Source organism: Sciurus carolinensis, chromosome 13 (genome assembly GCF_902686445.1).
Source record: "Sciurus carolinensis chromosome 13, mSciCar1.2, whole genome shotgun sequence".
Taxonomy (NCBI): Eukaryota; Metazoa; Chordata; class Mammalia; order Rodentia; family Sciuridae; genus Sciurus; species Sciurus carolinensis.
Window position 1 is genome coordinate 22,930,253 of NC_062225.1, and position 18,526 is coordinate 22,948,778.

General features: G+C 46.1%; 1 protein-coding gene across 2 annotated transcripts; it reads left to right on the forward strand.

Annotated features, from left to right (window-relative positions):
• Positions 1-1,298: 1,298 nt before the first annotated feature.
• Nagk (N-acetylglucosamine kinase) lies at positions 1,299-10,767 on the forward strand. 2 transcript variants are annotated; one of them, XM_047522747.1, is made up of 10 exons: positions 1,299-1,526; positions 3,338-3,422; positions 3,577-3,675; positions 4,473-4,614; positions 5,431-5,541; positions 6,224-6,336; positions 7,947-8,034; positions 8,849-8,946; positions 9,387-9,465; positions 10,461-10,767. In XM_047522747.1, exons 1-10 carry the CDS (start codon positions 1,429-1,431, stop codon positions 10,649-10,651), a joined length of 1,104 nt encoding a protein of 367 aa, XP_047378703.1. In that variant the 5' UTR covers positions 1,299-1,428; the 3' UTR covers positions 10,652-10,767. The 2 variants fall into 2 exon arrangements, with proteins under 2 accessions (XP_047378703.1, XP_047378704.1); XM_047522748.1 differs by lacking the exon at positions 1,299-1,526 and adding an exon at positions 2,751-2,778.
• The last annotated feature ends 7,759 nt before the right edge of the window (positions 10,768-18,526 follow it).

An 18,526-nucleotide genomic window follows, 5' to 3' on the forward strand; every position in this document is an offset into this window, starting at 1 on the left:
CTGAGGGTCTCACTGAATTGCTAAGGCTGACCTCAAATTTGTAATCCTATTTCAGCCTCCCAAATCGCTGGGATTACACGCATGCATCACCACGCTGGATTAGGAAACGTTTTTTCTAAATTCATCAACAATTTCGCGCCTCTACCCAAACTCCTGCCCGGTTTGAAACCCATCAGAATCTATTTGCTGTTATTCTGAAAACATGTGTGTGCTGGGTTAAATACCTTGAGCTACAAATGAAAGTGTCATAGGCAGGAATTTTAAAACATCTATATTCTCCATCACGTAGTGATTTACTATTGACTCTTGTCACTTAGTTAGTCAGAATCCCGAATAGGCAGGAAATGAAGATTCCTTTCTTCCAGTTTAAAAAGCACATGTACGCCAAATGTGCATGTCAAAGAATAACCAGACTCTGCTAGCTGTCAGGTAAAGAGTCCTCGTTCAAGATTACAAGAAGATGGCATCACGCCAAGGGAAGTCGGGGGGCTGGCCAGGGGCATGCTAGCTGAGAACTGGTGCCCTACGAAGTACCCATTCCTAGTTTCCGAAGAGACTTTGGCTAAGGTCTGCCCTACTGGTTGGCAGAGTTGCGCGTCGCGGGCCCAAAACCGCTCGTAGGGGCCCAGGGAGGCCGACAGTGGCCACTGCTTCTCTCTCAAACCTGGCCAACATTTTCCTCCTTCGGGCGACCACTCCCCTTCCCAAGGCTGTGTGAGACGGGTGCGGAGTGGCGGATGGAAGGCAGCAAAAGGCCTATAAAGCTTTATCTGCTGGTCTGCGTCTTCGTCAATACCCTCCACGGAGAACTAAATTAGCTCGGTAGCAAGGGCTGAATGTTCCCTTCTCAGCACAGCCTGGAGGGTTTTTCTTCTTTTCCAACGGCTTCTACTTCCTCCTGGTTCCCTATAGTCACACGAGCGCAGCTGAAGACCTGCGCAGGTGTTTGCGTGCGCGTGTGATTTTCGCCATCGCCAGGCAGACTTTGGATTCCACATTGATGTTCTTAGGACGCACGGGGACCCCAGGTTTGTGCAAGCGGCTCTCGGAGACCCCATCTCCGCGGAGCCCTGCAGTGAGCGCGTCACCTAACGCGCAACCCGGGACGAGCCGACCCAGCATTGCGCACGCGCAGCGCGGAGCTGCCAGCAACTTCCGGATGGCCAGGGGCGGGGAAGGGAGTGACTAGTGGGGCCAATTTGGACGCTACTTTCTGGCTCCACCACTTGGAATCAGGGTCCGGGAGGAGGGAGGTCGGGCCGGGACTGGGAGGAGTCGCGGAGGCGCGCACTAGCCCAGTCCGAGAAGTTGTCCTGCCCGCGCCAACCGGGACAAGTGGTGGCCCTCAGAGCCACGCCCCCCGCGCGCGCACCGCGAGCCCGCTTGACTGCGCAGACGATTGCGTGACGCGGGGCGGTGCCGAGCAGGATGGAGGGAGGGAAGATGAAGGAGGGTGGGGGAGCAAACGGCGCGACCAGCGGCGGCGGTAGCAGCAGCATGGCCGCTCTCTACGGGGGTGTAGAGGGGTGAGTGCGGCCCGACGCCCGGAGCACGGGAGGGGCGACCTCGGACATCCCAGGCTGGAGGGCGGGGCGGAAGGTCGTGGCCAGGCAGATTTGCAGGTGGCCTCGCACCTCAGGGTCCGGCCACTTGGGGTTTCTGGGCTGCAGGGCCTTACGGAGAAGGGGTGTGTCACGTGCAGGGCCGACCTTAAGTGCGAGGCGGTGTGCTATGCAGGGGCTCGGTGAATGCCATGGCCGCACCCCAGGGGGTCCTTTGTGTTTTACGGCGGAACCACGCCCCTTTCTTCCACAGACAACCCACTCGGTGGACTCCTTCTAGGAAAGCAGCCTTTTCCTCATTCCCAGACCCAGAGAGAGTTTTGGCAGAACAGGTGTCAGGTGTGAAGTTTCTGGGTTAGGGATAGGAAGTAGGAGTGAGGCTGAAGCAGGGACAAAGATCTTTGCCTGAGGGTATCTGGGCGCTCCAGCAGGTGCAAATCAGAAAGCTCACAAGTCCTGATGCCCCAAAGCTCCACATTCCTGTTGGCACTACAGGCACCTCGTACTGGTTTGAACCCTCTGTTATTCTTTTTTTTCTGATCAGAATCTTGTCTATAGGACTTTCTGTTATAACCCTACTCTGTGTATAATTTTGGGTAAGACATTTGCCCTCTCTGGGCTTCAGTTACTGAGGACAGGGAGGAACAAGATGATTGATTGCCAAGTTTCCTACCTGTGACAAGATTCTGTGAATCTGAGTGTGTCAAATCAGGATATAATAGAAGGTGACTATTGTTTCAGAGAGCACTGCACTTTTTGAATCTCACATTAAATTCACTTCAGTGTCTGCCATACCTCACTGCTGACCTACCCCAAAGTCTTTTCACATGAATTGTTAAGGTTGATCTCCCTGCTCCTGTACCATCCTGTATTTGTAGCACTTTTTTTTTTTAAACCTCAGTACAGTGTATCAGTTTGCCTTCATCCCTGTAACATTCATCTATAAGATATAACCCATTTTTTTCAGTTTGTCAAGCAATTATTTTGGATGTTGAATCTGCCACTTCACATGCCTTGACTACTGTTTGAAACTTCGTGTCTTCTTTGAATCTGATGAGAAGGTCTTCAGTGTCCTCTCCTAAGACATTCCTAAAAGTACTGATCCATAAGGAAACACACATCCCATCACCACAGCTCTGCCTCTAAACTACCATTTTCCCCAGTAATCAGCATTGGAGGGTTTAATTGATTGTGTATAAATTCTCCCTGCCATCTGGTGAGCATTTCTTACAAAGATGTCTTGAAGACCTTGGCAGGTGGAGCTGGGTCTTGAAAGGCAGTCTTCAGCTATTACAAGAGGAACAGAGAGATGTGCACTTTTCCTTAGCTGTATTTACCAAATGTTGCTTGTGCCAAGCTCTGTGCTACTTATGAGGCTAGATAAATGATCCAGAGCTTGGCCCCATGGAACTGTTAAACTAGAAGCAGACACAAAGCAACTGAACACATTCTTGATTTGGAGGAAAATTTTAATAGTTTTGGGGGTTCTGTGAGGCCTTAACTAATAGTAAGTGGGATGGGCCACACTTTTCAGAAACTTTCAAGACCCAGATGATGGATAAGTAGGATATTCCAAGGGAAGCTGAGGGAGAACCGTGTTTCAGTTTCAAGAGCATAACAAACACCAAACCACAGAGGTGGGCTTGGGAGTGGTGATGGGCTTTGCTGGAACTCTCTCTATCACACTGGGCTCTGCCTGCAATAGGAACCGCACTAGCTTTAGCTCTACTGCAGGTTTTTCTAAGCAGGACTGAGTGCCCTCTTGTGTTCTGTAGGGGAGGCACACGGTCCAAGGTCCTTTTACTTTCGGAGGATGGGCAGATCCTGGCAGAAGCAGATGGACTGAGCACAAACCACTGGGTAAAAGCCACACTGAGGGGACCAGAGGGCTTGGTTCTGATTTTATTCTCTGTAATTCCAATTGAGGTGGTGGCTGGGATTCATAGAGCAGCTGGTAGGGACAACACAGGTCCTGCAAGCCTTTGTAACTCCTCCTTCCCTTGATTGGGGCCAGCTGATCGGGACTGAAAAATGTGTGGAAAGGATCAACGAGATGGTGAACAGGGCCAAACAGAAAGCAGGGGTGGATCCTCTGGTACCTCTGCGAAGCTTGGTGAGTCTGGGGTAGAGCCTGGGAACTAAGCCAACAGCAACTCTAAGACAGGTGGCAAGTTTGGACTGGAAGAGCTTGATGACTGTAGATGAGAAGGCCTCCAAGGTCTAGTCCCTGGTGTTGAAACTTGTCATCTTACCCATTCTCATGGTTTTACCTGCCACCTACAACCACAAGTATATTGGAAGAGTGGGACTGGGGAAAGCCATTGAGACCTTGGTTTGGATCCCAGCTTTACCAGTCAGTATCTATTTGACCCTTAAGTGGGTTTTACTTTCTCAGCCTATTTCCTCACATGGAAAACATTGCTAGCAATAGCTATTCCAGAGTTATTGGGAAAAATACAGTGATCTGATACATCCCAAAAGGGTTAACACAGAACCTGACCCATGTACACTCATTAAGGGTTAGCTCTTCTTATCTCTCAGCTTAGATCTTCCTCCCGAGTTGCTGCAGCTCTGGCTACTCCTTGTACACCCACGTGAGATGTTCTTTGGGCACAGCCAAACCATCACCCCTTGCCTTGCTTCTCTGCCTGATTTTTCTGAGAGCACTGTTGTCTAAGCTTCAAACAGCATTGTTGAATCCCCTCTTTCCTCTCTCCATCCCCAGTCTGGGCTGTTCTTGGAGCCATGACCTTCTGAGGGGTGATGGTGTGGGATGGAGGGACTGAGGCTGGATAAGGAGGGTATGGTCAGATGTAGAGAGCAGGAGGCAGGCATCAGGAGGATCGGGGATGAGAAAACACTGGGTCTGGGGCTCTGCTTGCTTGCTTGCTCACCTCCCACATGGCCTAGGGCCTATCCTTGAGTGGTGGGGAGCAGGAGGATGCAGTGAGGATCCTGACGGAGGAGCTGAGGGACCGATATCCCTACCTGAGTGAAAACTACGTTATCACCACTGATGCTGCAGGCTCCATCGCTACAGCTACGCCGGATGGTGAGGAGGTGGAGGGAGGGATGAGGCTGAAAACTGGTTTTCTTGGGAAAGCCCCTTCAAGGTAGCTGGCAAAACTAGTATTGCAGGATGTGGAAAGAAGTCTCTGTGTCACCCTCCTCCACCCAAATCCTTTCATGAGCAGCTTAAGCCTCTGCCACAACAAAGACTTGAAAGATAGAAGAGAGAGGGCAGGACATGTAATCGTGGTGGGAAACAAATCAAACATGAGACTCCAATGCAAAGGAGGAAGCCCTTGGTGGTAGTCAGTGAGAAGCAAGCTAGGGGTAGCCTAGAGTACCGAGGAGAAACTGGGGGAGCTCTGTGATATTGTAAAGTGCTAGATCATGGGATTGGCATTTGTTAGCTCCCATCCTGGAAAAGTCATGGAACTCTCCGAGTTTCAATTTCCTTATCTATGAAGTGGGGACAGTTGTATTCATAAGATGCTTTAGGATACTGACTAAATCACTGTAAGAACAGTGTCTAGCAAAATCTCTGGCATGCAGTAGGAACTCGGTAAAGCAGGTAGAGTCACCTGAAGACTGGCTTGGCAAGGAGCCACACTTCCTCGAGGAGACGTAGGCCACGTTCCTCAGTCCTTAGAGACAGGTTTTATATGATTGGCATTTCTCCAAGACCCAGGCCCTCCCCTTTAGGCAGGAAATCTGCTGGACTCAGTTTTCTCCCCTGCAGGACTGGGTGGTAATCCCTCTGCCTGGGGCCCCTATGGTTTCTGTCCTATCTTTTTTCACAGTTGGAAGCTCTTGCTCTGTGCAGGGCCTTGGCCACACTGAGCCTTCCATGCCTTTTCCCCAGGTGGGATCGTGCTCATCTCTGGGACAGGCTCCAACTGCAGGCTCATCAACCCTGATGGCTCTGAGAGTGGCTGCGGCGGCTGGGGCCACATGATAGGAGATGAGGGCTCAGGTGAGCTCATCCTGGGCCTGGACCCTTTCCTTCCTGCAGCTCCCCATCTTCTTCCCTGTTCTTGGCTTGCTGACCCCTAGGGGCTATCTGGGATAGCCATTCCAAATACAGGGTAATGGCTGACAGATCATAGAGTTGCAATTGCTGCACCAACTGCTGACGTTACTCTTCACTAGTGATTTTGCACCAGGGTTCAGATTCATATCTCAGCACAATGGTTGTGGCCTACCTGTTTTGACTTTTGGAGACCTTAGGGAAGAATTGAGATTATGAAAGTTAAGATCATAGATGCCAGGAAGTGCCATGTTACTCTGCTTCTGGGACAGAGGTGTAGAAACTCCTCCCATCAGGGCCTCTTTATGGGTAGCATGTGTACAGAGGCCCTTGGGGCCCAGCTCAGGCTGTGACTCTGGCAGTGATTGTGAGAACTGATTGACCCTGTCTTTGTGCAGATGTGATACAGATTTACCTATTCTGTCTTCTCCTGCTTTCTTTTTTCTGGGTCAGTGAGATGCAATTTCATTAAAAGCACCTCCCACTCCCCTGCATCCCCACCCTCAGGAATCAGGAAATGTAATTTACTATAAAACCCAAGCAGATCACTAACCCTGTCTAGTTATGAGTTTCCTTCCTGGTGATCGCCAAGAGATTGCCCCATCTGAGCCCTCTCTGCTCTCTGCAGCCTACTGGATTGCACACCAAGCGGTGAAAATAGTGTTTGACTCCATCGACAACCTAGAGGCGGCTCCTCATGATATTGGTTATGTCAAGCAGGCCATGTTCAACTATTTCCAGGTACTTCCCTGGCCCCAGTGAATGTAACACCTTGGGTAGGGCAGTGGGGGACTCTGAGCCAAAGCAGTTGCAGGAGAGGGATTGTGTAGGCCAAAGGTGGGTCAGAACTGCAGGGTGAAGCCATAGGTAAGAACAGAATTTAGAATGCAGTAGACAGTGCATTCCAGAGGGTATCATGAGAAAGCAGTGGTTTGGGAACAACTGGTTACCCAGGCTTCATTCTTGGGCAACTAAAACCCATTGAAACAGCTTTCTAAGCTAACACGAAAATTGCAAGTCAAGGTCAGGAGACAGAAATAGCAGGTAGAGTCTAAGCAAGTTCCTTGAATGCTGACTTGCACTCAGACCTTTATGGGTCAAGAGAGCTTATTAAGAAGGGAACAGTGGAAGTTCAGAGGGAGGCACAGCCACCTACCCAGTGCACTGGGGACTGACTCCTCATCTGTGCTGTGCTCAGTTATGGGTTAGGAGAAACAACTGCCTTTAGTGGAGCCAGAGGTGAAAGGTAGGAGGGAGAGCTGGAAGAAAGAGGAGAAGAAAGGTAAGTGTATTTGATAGCTGTCTATCAGACAGGGCCAGTCTGTCTTTTGGGGGCCACTTAGGCAAGCTGGGCCTAAGGCTGAGGAAGGAGATTAGAGACACCAGAAGGTAGGACATGTCTTCTCAAGGCTGAGGGGTTGGTGATTAAAGAGGAACCCTGTCCTATGGCAAAGTGAGGAACGGGGAGGGACCAGGAGGAAACACTTCCTCAGCAGTTGCTGGAGCCAGCCCAGTCTCGCCCGTCCCTGTGTCTGCGCTCCCCTGGCATGCCTGCTGCCGCCTCTCATACTCCCAGTCATTCTTAGGAAGTTGCTACCAAGGTTTGCAGTGTGAGAGGGTGTCACACACCTGTAATTCCAGCCGCTCAGGAGGCTGAGGCAGGAGGATCATGAGTTCAAAGCCAAGCCTCAGCACCTTAGTGAGGCCTTGAGCAACTTAGTAAGACCCTGTCTCAAAAATAAAAAAAGTGGCGGGTGATGTGGCTCAGTGGTTAAGTGCCCCTGATTTCAATCCCCAGTACAAAAAGAAGAAGAAGAAGAAAGTTGTTAGTAAGGTTAAATGAGACTGTGTATAAAATATTTAGTACATTGCTATATGTAGGTACTCAAATTTTAGCACCACTCCCCTTTACTAAAATGTGTTTGAGACCTTCTGTGGTCACATAAGTTTGGGAGAAGCAAATGAATTTTTTTGGTTTCAATGCTTCTCAGAGCTTTTGCTAATGTGTGTTGTGACTCTCCAAAGGACTGTTGCAGTATATGGTATTCCTCAGATTCCTTTGGTGAAAGAAACCTCTCCAAGAGCACTTTAAGGAACATGCTGTGGTGATCACGTATCTGTATCCTACACTGCCGTTAAGCTAACCTGTAACAGTGAAGTCCATGCTGGGGAAAAGGACACTTTTCTCAAATGAGAAATCTCACATCCTTAGTAACCTTCTAGAGCTAAAACATGCCCCCAGAAGTATTCTAGCTTTTCAAATAGTAGAAATTAGAAAGACCAACTTAAGTGGGAAGATGGGGTTTTCTTTGCTTCTCATGGCTGTCTTGTGCCCTTTCTCTGTCTTTCAGGTGCCAGATCGGCTAGGAATCCTCAACTACCTGTATAGGGAGTTTGATAAAAGTCGGTTTGCTGGGTTTTGCCGGAAAATTGCAGAAGGTACTGGAGGTGGGATAGGGTTTTGTCTGGCTTTGTTCCCTGAAGACCTGCCTATCTAGGGGGTGGAGTTCGTATGGGGGCTAGACACCACATTTCCTCTCACCAAGTGACCTCAGTGTTCTGCCACCTCTGTCCTTGGTGATGGCAGGGAGTGGACCTTGAGGCAGAAGGACTAGGGGTTGCACTAACAGTTCTTTTGTATTGCTGGTGGCGAGGCTACTGCAAGGTTTGCACCAGTTTTTGAGAAATTTATGGAACAGTTGTCCTTTGGACAAATCTATAACTTTTTTTTTATATCCAAAGAAGTAGGGGATTAAGGAAACCTTGGGCATATTTTGTTGGGTGTCAGAAGCTAAACATAGGGCTTGTTTATTTATATTTTGCTTTCTCCCTGTCATGTCCATACTCCATTAATATGGATTCCATGGCTTTGGGGTATTCTGGGACTCTTTTAGATCCTGCTAGACTGAGTCCCTTCTCCTCCCAAAAGGAAGGGGCTCACCAGCAACAGACAGCTGGAGGTGGGTGGGGACACTGACAGGCTATCAGCCAACTTCTTAGCCTGGGCTCCCACAGCTGGGTCCCCAGAGCTGAGAGACTTAGGGCCAGACTCAAAATAACTCAGCATAACCTAGTGATCTGGTGCTAGGATGCTCTGGGACTGGGGGCTGCCCTTCCCAGTGCCTGGTGAACCATTTTCTACAGGCACCCAGCTAGAGGTGCTTCCGTAGTTGCTACCCTGCAACTGGGAGAATAACCAGGACAAATAGTTCCTAGGTGTTCCCCAGCCCCCTTTTCCCTCCTCCCATTCCAGGAGCTGAGCAGGGAGACCCCCTCTCCCGATACATCTTCAGGAAGGCTGGGGAGATGCTGGGCAGACACATTGTAGCAGTGCTACCCGAGATTGACCCGGTGAGTGGAGGTGCTGCTTCCTCTTTGGTGATGGGACTGTCCCATCAATCCCTGCATAAATTAGAAACTATTTTAGATAAACTTACAGTGTGAGAAAAATTCTGCCTATAACATAAGAAGATCCTACAGTCAAGTGCTTCCCTCTGTCACTGGTCTGTAATTTGTATTCTCATGTAGTAAATGGGTTTAATGTGCTGTGCTGTCCCCTTTCTGTCCATTCCCTCCCCTTTTCTCTTTCCTATTTCTACCCCTTGCTTGCCCCTTTTCTCTTCCCTCCCTTGCCTGCTCTTCATCCCTGTTTTTTTTTCCCTTGACTTCACCTTCTTCTATGTCTTGATTAGAGGGAAAATATCTGGGATTTGGGGTTGGTCTTAGGAAACCACCTGGCAGCTCAAGGTGCTTGTTCAGTCCACAGCATCCATTTTCGGCCCTCCACCCAGGTCTTGTTCCAAGGGAAGATTGGCCTCCCCATCCTGTGTGTGGGCTCTGTGTGGAAGAGTTGGGAGCTGCTGAAGGAAGGTGAGTCTCGGGGTGAGGGGAGGGGAGAGGCAAGGGCAGAGGATGGGGCTGGAATGGAGGTGGTCCAGGTAAGCTGCCTGTCCTAGGGAGAACTGAGATGTGTGCCCTGAGGCCAAGACAGACCACCAGTGCCTCAGGCTAAGGCCCTCAGCCTTCACTCCATTGAACCCTTTTCTGTGTCCTATCCGGCTTCCATGAAGGAACTATGTATTTGTGCTGGGGATTAAACTCAGAGCCTCAGGCTTGCTGTGCATGTGCTTTACCACTAAGTTACAGTCCCAGCTCCTTGAGCTCCTGGAAAGATGTTATATTCCAAAGGATTGATTAAATAACCCCTTTTTGCTGGGCACAGTGGCACATGCCTGTAATCCCAGCAGCTCAGGAGGCTGAGGCAGGAGGATGGTAAGTTTCAAGTCAGCCTCAGCAAAAGTGAGGCGTTAAGCAGCTCAGTGAGACCTTGTCCCTAAGTAAAATCAAAATAGGTCTGGGGATGTGGCTCAGTGGTCAGGTGCCCCTGAGTTCAATCCCTGGTACCAAAAAAGAAAGAAATATATGTATACATGTGTGCACACACACACACACACACACATACATACACACACATATACATACACACACGTGTTTTAACTTTTTAAAAATTAAAACTAACTTCGAATCAGAGCTCCAGCATATGATAAACCGTAACATCCCTAGTCAGTATAATCCTGGCCAGAAGGAAAGAAACATGGCTCCTTAGTCCTGGTAGCCTCTTTTCAGGCAGTTTCTCAGTTCCCATTATTCTATAGGGTTTGAGGGCCGCTATTGCCCTTCCCAGCACCGGAACTGAGAGGAGGGCAGGCCTTCAGGCTGTGGCTCCATGTGCCCTGAGATACACTGTGTGCTGGACACTTGGCTATTGGCCCTTTCAGCACCTTCACAGAAAGACGTTGGCATTGTTGTCCCCTTTCCCTCCCCCTGGTCTCTTCTCATCTCTGTCCTTGCATTCTTCCTTCCAGGTTTCCTTTTGGCGCTGACCCAGGGTAGAGAGATCCAGGCTCAGAACTCCTTCTCCAGCTTCACCCTGATGAAGCTGAGGCACTCCTCCGCCCTGGGCGGGGCCAGCCTAGGGGCCAGGCACATTGGGCACCTCCTCCCCATGGACTACAACGTCAATGCGGTTGCCTTCTACTCCTATACCTTCTCCTAGGGAGCTGGCCCTGGCTCCTCCCATTCTAAGCCCAGTGGACATTGGGTGCTAGAAAGATCTTTTCTTTTTAAAAAACACATATAGAAGAAAATAAATGCACTCTAGCCATTCCCCAATTGAACTGTGTGTTCAGCACCCTTGCTGTTATATCCTCATCGCACCTAGCAGGTGTCCCAGAGGGCTTAGGAATGCTTTTGTCCATAGTTGAAAGCCCCCCTCCAGGGACTTGGTCTGTCCTCTGCACGCATTCACCATGCCCTTGGACAGGTGATTTATCTGTGCCACCCCAACTCATTCCCGTTACCTCACTGTACACATTAACCTGTGACCTTAGTTTCCTCCTATCAAAAGTAGGTAATGCTTCCTGCCTGATCACTATTGGAACTAAGTAGTCTGCACCTGGAGTAACCATATTATACCCTCTCCTGAGTCTTTCAGTAGGATTTAGGGGACAATACAATTCTAGTCTGAGAAAATTTTTACCTCGCTGGATTTGGAAGTTGTAAGTAAGCAGCACATTTTGCAATTTTTCATGTGAATGATTCTTGAGTTTATGAGGATTGCCGAAGTCCAAGAAGGCCAACTAGGGATAGCCTAACTAGGTGGCCTCCCTGGCTGTTCCTGACTGCTACTAGCCTGGCTCTGGTTATGGCATGACATTTTCTGTTTGTTGTGTGGACCTGGGAATAATGAGCATCCATGAGGAGCAGACATGGTTTGTGTCCTCTGGATTCAGTAGGTGAACTAGAGAAGACCAGCCTGAAGCTTCCTGTTCTGCTGCCTGTGCTGCTTGAAGACCAAAGAGTCTTGATCCACAGTGACTGTCTCTACAGGTGTCCAGAGTGTACACTATTAGAAGGCCTAGATCATCTCCTGGACCTCAGTTCTCAAACCTACATGTGTCAGTTCTAGAGTTTATTTTAAAATTAGGTTTCAGTCTTTTTCCCCTCCTCCTACCCACTACCTCAAGAGGGCTGAATCGATAGGTCAAAGGTGAGTAGAGTGGATGAAGACTTCTTTTTTTTTTTTTAAAGAGACATTCTCACTATGTTGCCCAGAGTGACCTCAACCCAAGGTCTCAAGCATTCGTTCCTCAGCCTCCCAAGTAGCTGGGACTGCAGTCGTACACCACCATGCCAGCTAGGAATTTTCATTTCTACTCAATTGTCTGAGTTGATCCTGCCAGAGGCCCAACATCTATAATTGAAGGAGTTTGCCCTATAGCTTCTGAATTCCAGGTAGGCTCTCAGGGGGTCTTAAATATTACCTGTTTATTCACAATACATCATTCACATAGAACAGAATGGCCATAATTCTCATCTCTAGCCCAATGGGGCAAGCTGGAGCTTTGAGCAGTAAGAATTCAAGCCAAGTCCCTTCAAGGGACAGAGAACCATCTTCACATCCAACCTTCATCAAATTCTTGGGGTCCCACACTTGGCAAATCTCTAGTACCTCACCTGGTTAAAAAAAAAAAAACCTGCAGAGAACAAAGATAGAAGTACCTTTGCTATATCCCATAGTCCTAATAACAGTTGAATTACTGAGTGGTGAGCTTGGTTGTATTATTATTTTAGTACTAGGGATTGAACCCAGAGCCTCACATGTTAGGCTCACTGAGCTGCATCCACAGCCCTTTTTACTTTTGAGACAGGATCTTGCTAAATTACTTAGGGCCTCCCTGAATTGCTGAGGCTGACCTTGAACTTAAGAGTCCTCCTGTCAGCCTCCTGAGTTGCTGGGATTACAGGTATGAGCCACCATGCCTAGATTTTTTTTTTTAAATATATATTTTTAGTTGTTGATAGACCTTTATTTATTTATTTATATGTGGTTCTGAGTATCAAACCCAGTGCCTCACACATGCTAGGTAAGCGCTCTACCACTGAGCCACAATTCCAGCCCTTTTGTTTGGTTTTGGTTTTGGTACTGGGGACTGTACCCAGGGACACCTCACCACTGAGCCACATCCCCAGCTCTTTTTGCTTTTTGAGACAAGTTCTCACTAATTTCTTAGGACCTTATTAAGTTGCTGAGGCAGGCCTCAAACTTGTGATCCTCCTGCCTCAGCTTCCTGAATCGCTGGGATTAATGGGCATGTGCCTCCCACCTGGCTTGGCTTTTTTTGTTTTGTTTTAATGTGTTCTTAGGATTAGGTTCAAGCAGTGTTTTGGTAAAAAGTTTATGAGAACTTATTTGTTCTTCAAATATGACCATCACTATATTGTGTACACGCTATAATTCCGATTGGACAATGATCTAAAACCTCAGAATAGCAGCACGCATGTCTTTTGACTTTTTTTTTTTTTTTTTTTTTTCTTTTTTTGGTACTGGGGATTGAACTCAGGGCCACTTGACTACTGAGCCGTCCCCTCAGTCCTATTTTGTATTTTATTTAGAGACAGGGTCTCACTGAGTTGCTTAGCGCCTTGCATTTGCTGAGGTTGGCTTTGAACTCACAATCCTCCTACCTCAGCCTCCCAAGCTGCTGGCATTACAGGTGTGGGTCACTGCACACAGCATGACTTGACTTTTTTAAACCAAGAACAAATGTTGAGTAAATGTTAGTTTAATCCAAGTGCTGAGTACATGTTAGTTGAAAAAATGAAGCCAGGTGCATTAGTGTTTGCCTGTAATCCCAGCAACTTCTGCAGAGGCAGAATTGAAAGTTGAAGGCCAACCTCTGCAATTTAGCAAGACCCTGTCTCAAAGTAGAAAGTGCTGGGGATATAGCTCAGTAGTAGAGTGCCCTAGATTCAATTCCCAGTACCACAAAAAAAGAAAAAGTGAAAACAATTCCCCCCAACCCCCGCCCTCCCAGTACTGGGGATTGAACAGAGGGCCTCACGCATGCCCAACAAGTGCTCTACCACTGAACTGTATCTCCAATCCCCCCCCTCCCCATGAAGACAATCTTAAAAGTGCCTACTAAGGTCAGATATGCTCCTAGATCCTATCACATTTAGTAGATGTGATAAGGTGCAAGCAGGGTGTGGTGTTACATAACCATAATCCCCTTGGGAGACTGATGCAGGAGGTCACAAGTTTGAGGCCAGCCTAAAACTTAGTAAGACTCAAAAAATAAGAGCAGGGAATGTGGCTTAGTAGTAGAGTACTCTGGGTGCCATCTCTAGTAACGCAAAGAAACAACAAAACCTTCACACATGTGATGAGGTTGCTTGTTCTCATTACTGAGTCTCTATTATACACAGGAGCTCATGAGATTTTTTTTTTCTGAGTTTCACCTCCTTTAAACATATTCTTCCAGTAAATTACCAGGGGCAATTTATGGGATTCTGCACTACCAAAGCATCCCAGCCAATAACAGCCTCATGACGGGGCAAGAAGACAGTGAGTGCTGGACTTAAATAAGGCTGGCACCACCTTTATCTGTCTGATCTCAGCACAGCCTCATCATCCAGTCCACTCAGCTAACACTGATGTCTTCCAGGTGTGAGGAAGTGCTCTTAGGACTAAAAATGAGTACAGCCTTTTTTAGTTTGCAAAATTCAGTTTCATACTTAAAGTGTATCTAAACTTTAGTATATTAATAATTTTTAGTGAAAATTTTTAAATGAATATACCATCCACATCTTCAAGGATGTTAAACACTCAAATATATCAGCCCTATGTACACCCTCAATATTTCAAAAAGTTATAATAAATAGGCAAGTCAGCTCAGGCTTTTTTCCCTAGCTTTGAGAAGAAAGCAATCATAGGACTCAAAGCAAAACCCATGGACCCTAGTCTGGACCCATAATTTTTTTTTCCATTAAAAAAATATGTACACATATATATATGTGTGTGTGTGTGTGTGTTGTAGATGGACACAATACCTTTATTTATTTACTTACTTTTATGTGGTGCTGAGGATCGAACCCAGTGCCTCACACATGCTGGGCTAGGGATCTACCACTGAGCCACAACCCCTGCCCTGGACCCATAATCTTTTTAGCACCTAAAATCCTTAGGAGAGTTCAAAATAAGTTTAAGTTAAAATAAGCACAAAACACTGATTGTCTCAACAGCAGACCCCACTAACCCTGTGCCCTCCCTCGTGCCTAAGACAATGCTTTGTATGCAGCAGGATCTCAGACTTGCTTAAGAGTTGAAAGACAAATACAGGATCCCTTCACTTTTTTTAGGCAGGAGTTAGCTTTGGCTCAAACAGAAGATAACTCTTCACTTTCCTTTCTAGCCCAAGAAGTCCCTTTCATCAATTATGTTCAAAACGTACTTACTGCCACTACTGGCTGTGATGTATTAGGAGCTTTCTCTCTTTGGTACCAGGGATTGAACCCAGGTGCGTTTAACCACTGAGCCACATCCCCATCCCTTTTTATATTTTGTTTGGAGACAGGGTCTTGTTAAGTTGGTTAGAGCCTTGCTAAATTGCTGAGGCTGGCTTTGAACTCATGATCCTCCCGCCCCAGCCTCCCGAGCTGCTGGGATTACAGATGTGTGCCACCACACCTGGCAATATTAAGAGTTTTCAGTGTAGCAGTGAATACTGGAAAATTCTAATTTTCAAATAGACTCAGGGTCAGTGTCACACCTATACCAATAAGCAGGTTCAGGCCAAAGGACACTAATAAAGTGGTGAAGCGGGGAGTTCACTCAGGTCCATGATTCCAAGCCCATGTTTTTACTATTTTGTAGTCTCATTTGCAAGTAAAATTATTCAACTGAAATTGACACATCTTTAGACATTAAAAAAAAACCTCACATACCACACACATGCACCCCTCTAGTATGATGACACACAGTGAACCAGCCCTAGGAATAAAGGTACCACTGCCAGCAGATGCACTTTATTCTCATTTATTGAGATTTTCAACAGCTGCCATTTGGTTTGTATAGCAAATTTTTAAAAGTAACTTTTCTATTTTTGATATTTTTATGAAAATTATTTTCTTCAATTTTAAAGCCCTGTCCATCCTCCAAACTGTATTAATAACTGCCATGTAATGTTTATTTAGGAGGGGACAAAAAAAGCGACAATAGCTTTTAAACATTTATGAAACAGGGACAAAGGTCCAAAGTCTAGGGCCAGGTGGAGGTACTATGCTGTCCCTAATATCATCAGCACTTCACTTGCCATCCACATCAAAGCTGTGCCCCCCACACACACATCCTCTGACCCTCTGGGGGATTCTTGTTCTACAAGTTCTAATCTCTTCTCTCCACCTCTGCTGTCAGCCCTCCCTCCCTTCCTCCCTCCCTCCCAACATGTCCAACAAAGGCAGTACAACCTTTAATACATGTTCAGCTTTGTAAATGGAGACATTTAGAAAGTTCAGATTCCCCCATTCATTCTGGAGGAGGACAAATATCCAGCACAGCATGGATGGTTTCACTTTCTTCTCCACTCAGACACATGCTCATACTTATTAAATGGATTTATTAGATGATTCAAAAGTCCTGACATGTAGTAGACAGCACAGAAGTTCCTTATAAAAAAATGTTGCAAAATTATAAAAATTTCTGCAGTAGTTGAGGCTCCTGGAGCTTCTAGTGACAAAGCTGGTTCTGAAAAGTTATTCCTTTGACACAATCAGTAGCTTCACCTGTAAGTCCTATATCCCTATGTTCCAAGAGTTCCATTCAGACCACAGGAGGTTGAAATCCTAGTTCAGGCTCTCTGGCTAACAAAATGTGCATACCCATCAATGGGATACTACTCAGTAGTAAAAGGAACAAGCCACCAAAACATGTTATATGTCATGGATGAACCTCACAAACATGCTAAGTGAAAAAAAAAAAAGCCTGATACAAGGGACCACACGTATGACTCCACTGACGTGAAATGTCAGTAAAAGGCAAATTTATACACAGACAGAACATTAGTGGTTGCCTGGGGTGGTAACAAGGGCTGATGATTACATGAACATGAACAACTTACTGGGAGGGATGAAAATGTTGTAGAATCAAGTAATGGTTATGGCTGCACCACTGAGGAAAGTTACTAAAATCACTGACTTGCACATCTGAAATGGGTGAATTTTATGATATGTAAAATATGCATCATAAAGTTATTTAAAAAAAAAAAAGACTCCCTACCTCCCAATGACCCTTCAAGCATCAAACATTTTTGAACACTTACAATCAAGAGGATTATCACTTAGTATCAATTTACAGAGTAAAACGCTTTACTGTTTTATAGGAAAAAATGTTCTAATGACTGTAAAATAGTAAAATATTTTAAAATTTTTATTATCTCAGGGCTGGGGATGTAGCTCGATGATTTGCCCAACAATGAGCAAGGCCCTGAATATGATGCCCAACAATGCAAAAAGAAATAAATTTTTCAATTTTTTGTAGAATAACCTAAAATGTTTCTTAGTTTGAAATAAAAGGTAGCCAGTGAGAAGGTAGATTTGAGGAAGAAAGCTCAGCAAATTTGGTAAATGAGACTTAAAAACAAAACTGAAGCAGCCTTTTAAAAATATTTTTCCCCCGAAATAAAGATGGTATATCTATTCCTTTAGATTTCTCTCATGTCCCCTGGAAGCAGGAAGGGCAAATCTCTTGGTTGACACCTGATGGAGATCAGTATATCCAGCCGTCTTATTCCCATGACTCCTCTAAAAATGAGACTGATTGGCAATAATAACAGGAGGTTGGAAAGTGAGGGCAGAAGGCCAAGTAATATGCAGGATATTTGGGTATTTCCTTGGGTAGATTTCCTGCTCCCCTGTCCCTGTCACCAATAGCAGCTTTGGTATGGGGGTTAAAAAAAAGCGGGAAAGAAACTGAGACCTCTTTCCAAACTGTGACCAAGTCTGTGGATGAAATTCACAAGACAGCAAATCAGGGTCAATCTTGTTCTCTCTGCCCACTTGCCAAATTAATGTTGTTTACAGTATCCCAGAAGAGATACATAATCTTTACAAATGGGTGGATATCTCCAAATCTTGATCAAATTTTTCAGATCTCTACTGGTTCCCATACCTCAAGTGTCACCTAAACCAAAAGATCATTAGCCTGTAATGTTTGAGACCCTCACTGAAGACCTGCCTCCTCTAACCACAGGAGGGTGGATTCAGGCAAATCAATGTTTGCAACAGGTCTAATGCAAGAACATTCATTCCAGCTGTTTCCTTGAGCTACCTCTTCTTCCAACTTTGCTTTCTAACCTGTTAATTACCAGCATATTCGCATGACCACACTATGGCTCAGCCTCTCTAAAATCAAGAAAATACTTTGACATTATAGCAATAAACAATCTGGAAAATGCTTAGTATTTCACTAAAACATTTATTTTTAAGCTTCTGTTAGCATAAATTTAAAGAGATCCCAACTGTTTTGACTTTGGAAATTAAAGGTGCCATAAAAATCCATCCTTTTCTTTATGATCTTTCCAGGTTTGCCCTTATATGATCCCCAAAAGTAAACTACTGTACACAGAAACTGGCCTGAGATTCAGAACTGCATGTACGCAGGCCTACGCTATATCCTCATATTTTCTGTTGCAATTCAAACATCTGGAGAAACTGAAAAGACATTCCTTTGTTTTTTCCCATGAAGAGAAAGAGAGGAATTATCTCCTTGTAGTTTTAGGGTCAAATAAATAATCATAGTTATCAGAAATCAATACTAATGAACTAACACTGGAACCAGCCAGAATGGCAACTGTTAAAAATACTTATTTCTATACAAATTCTCAAACTTCTAGTTGCCAATTTTAAAAGTGAGAAGAGTGTAGTGGCCTAAATTCAACATCAGAACTCTCACTCATAAACACAAGCTTTGCCATTGAAGGGTAAAGGGTACAGCCTTGCTTGTACCCAGGCCTCTCTTGGAGGAAAAGTCTGGGAGTGAGAGCCTAGCGAAGGGCCTACCAGACTCGCCTGAATTTTCTGCTAAGAAGTTGGC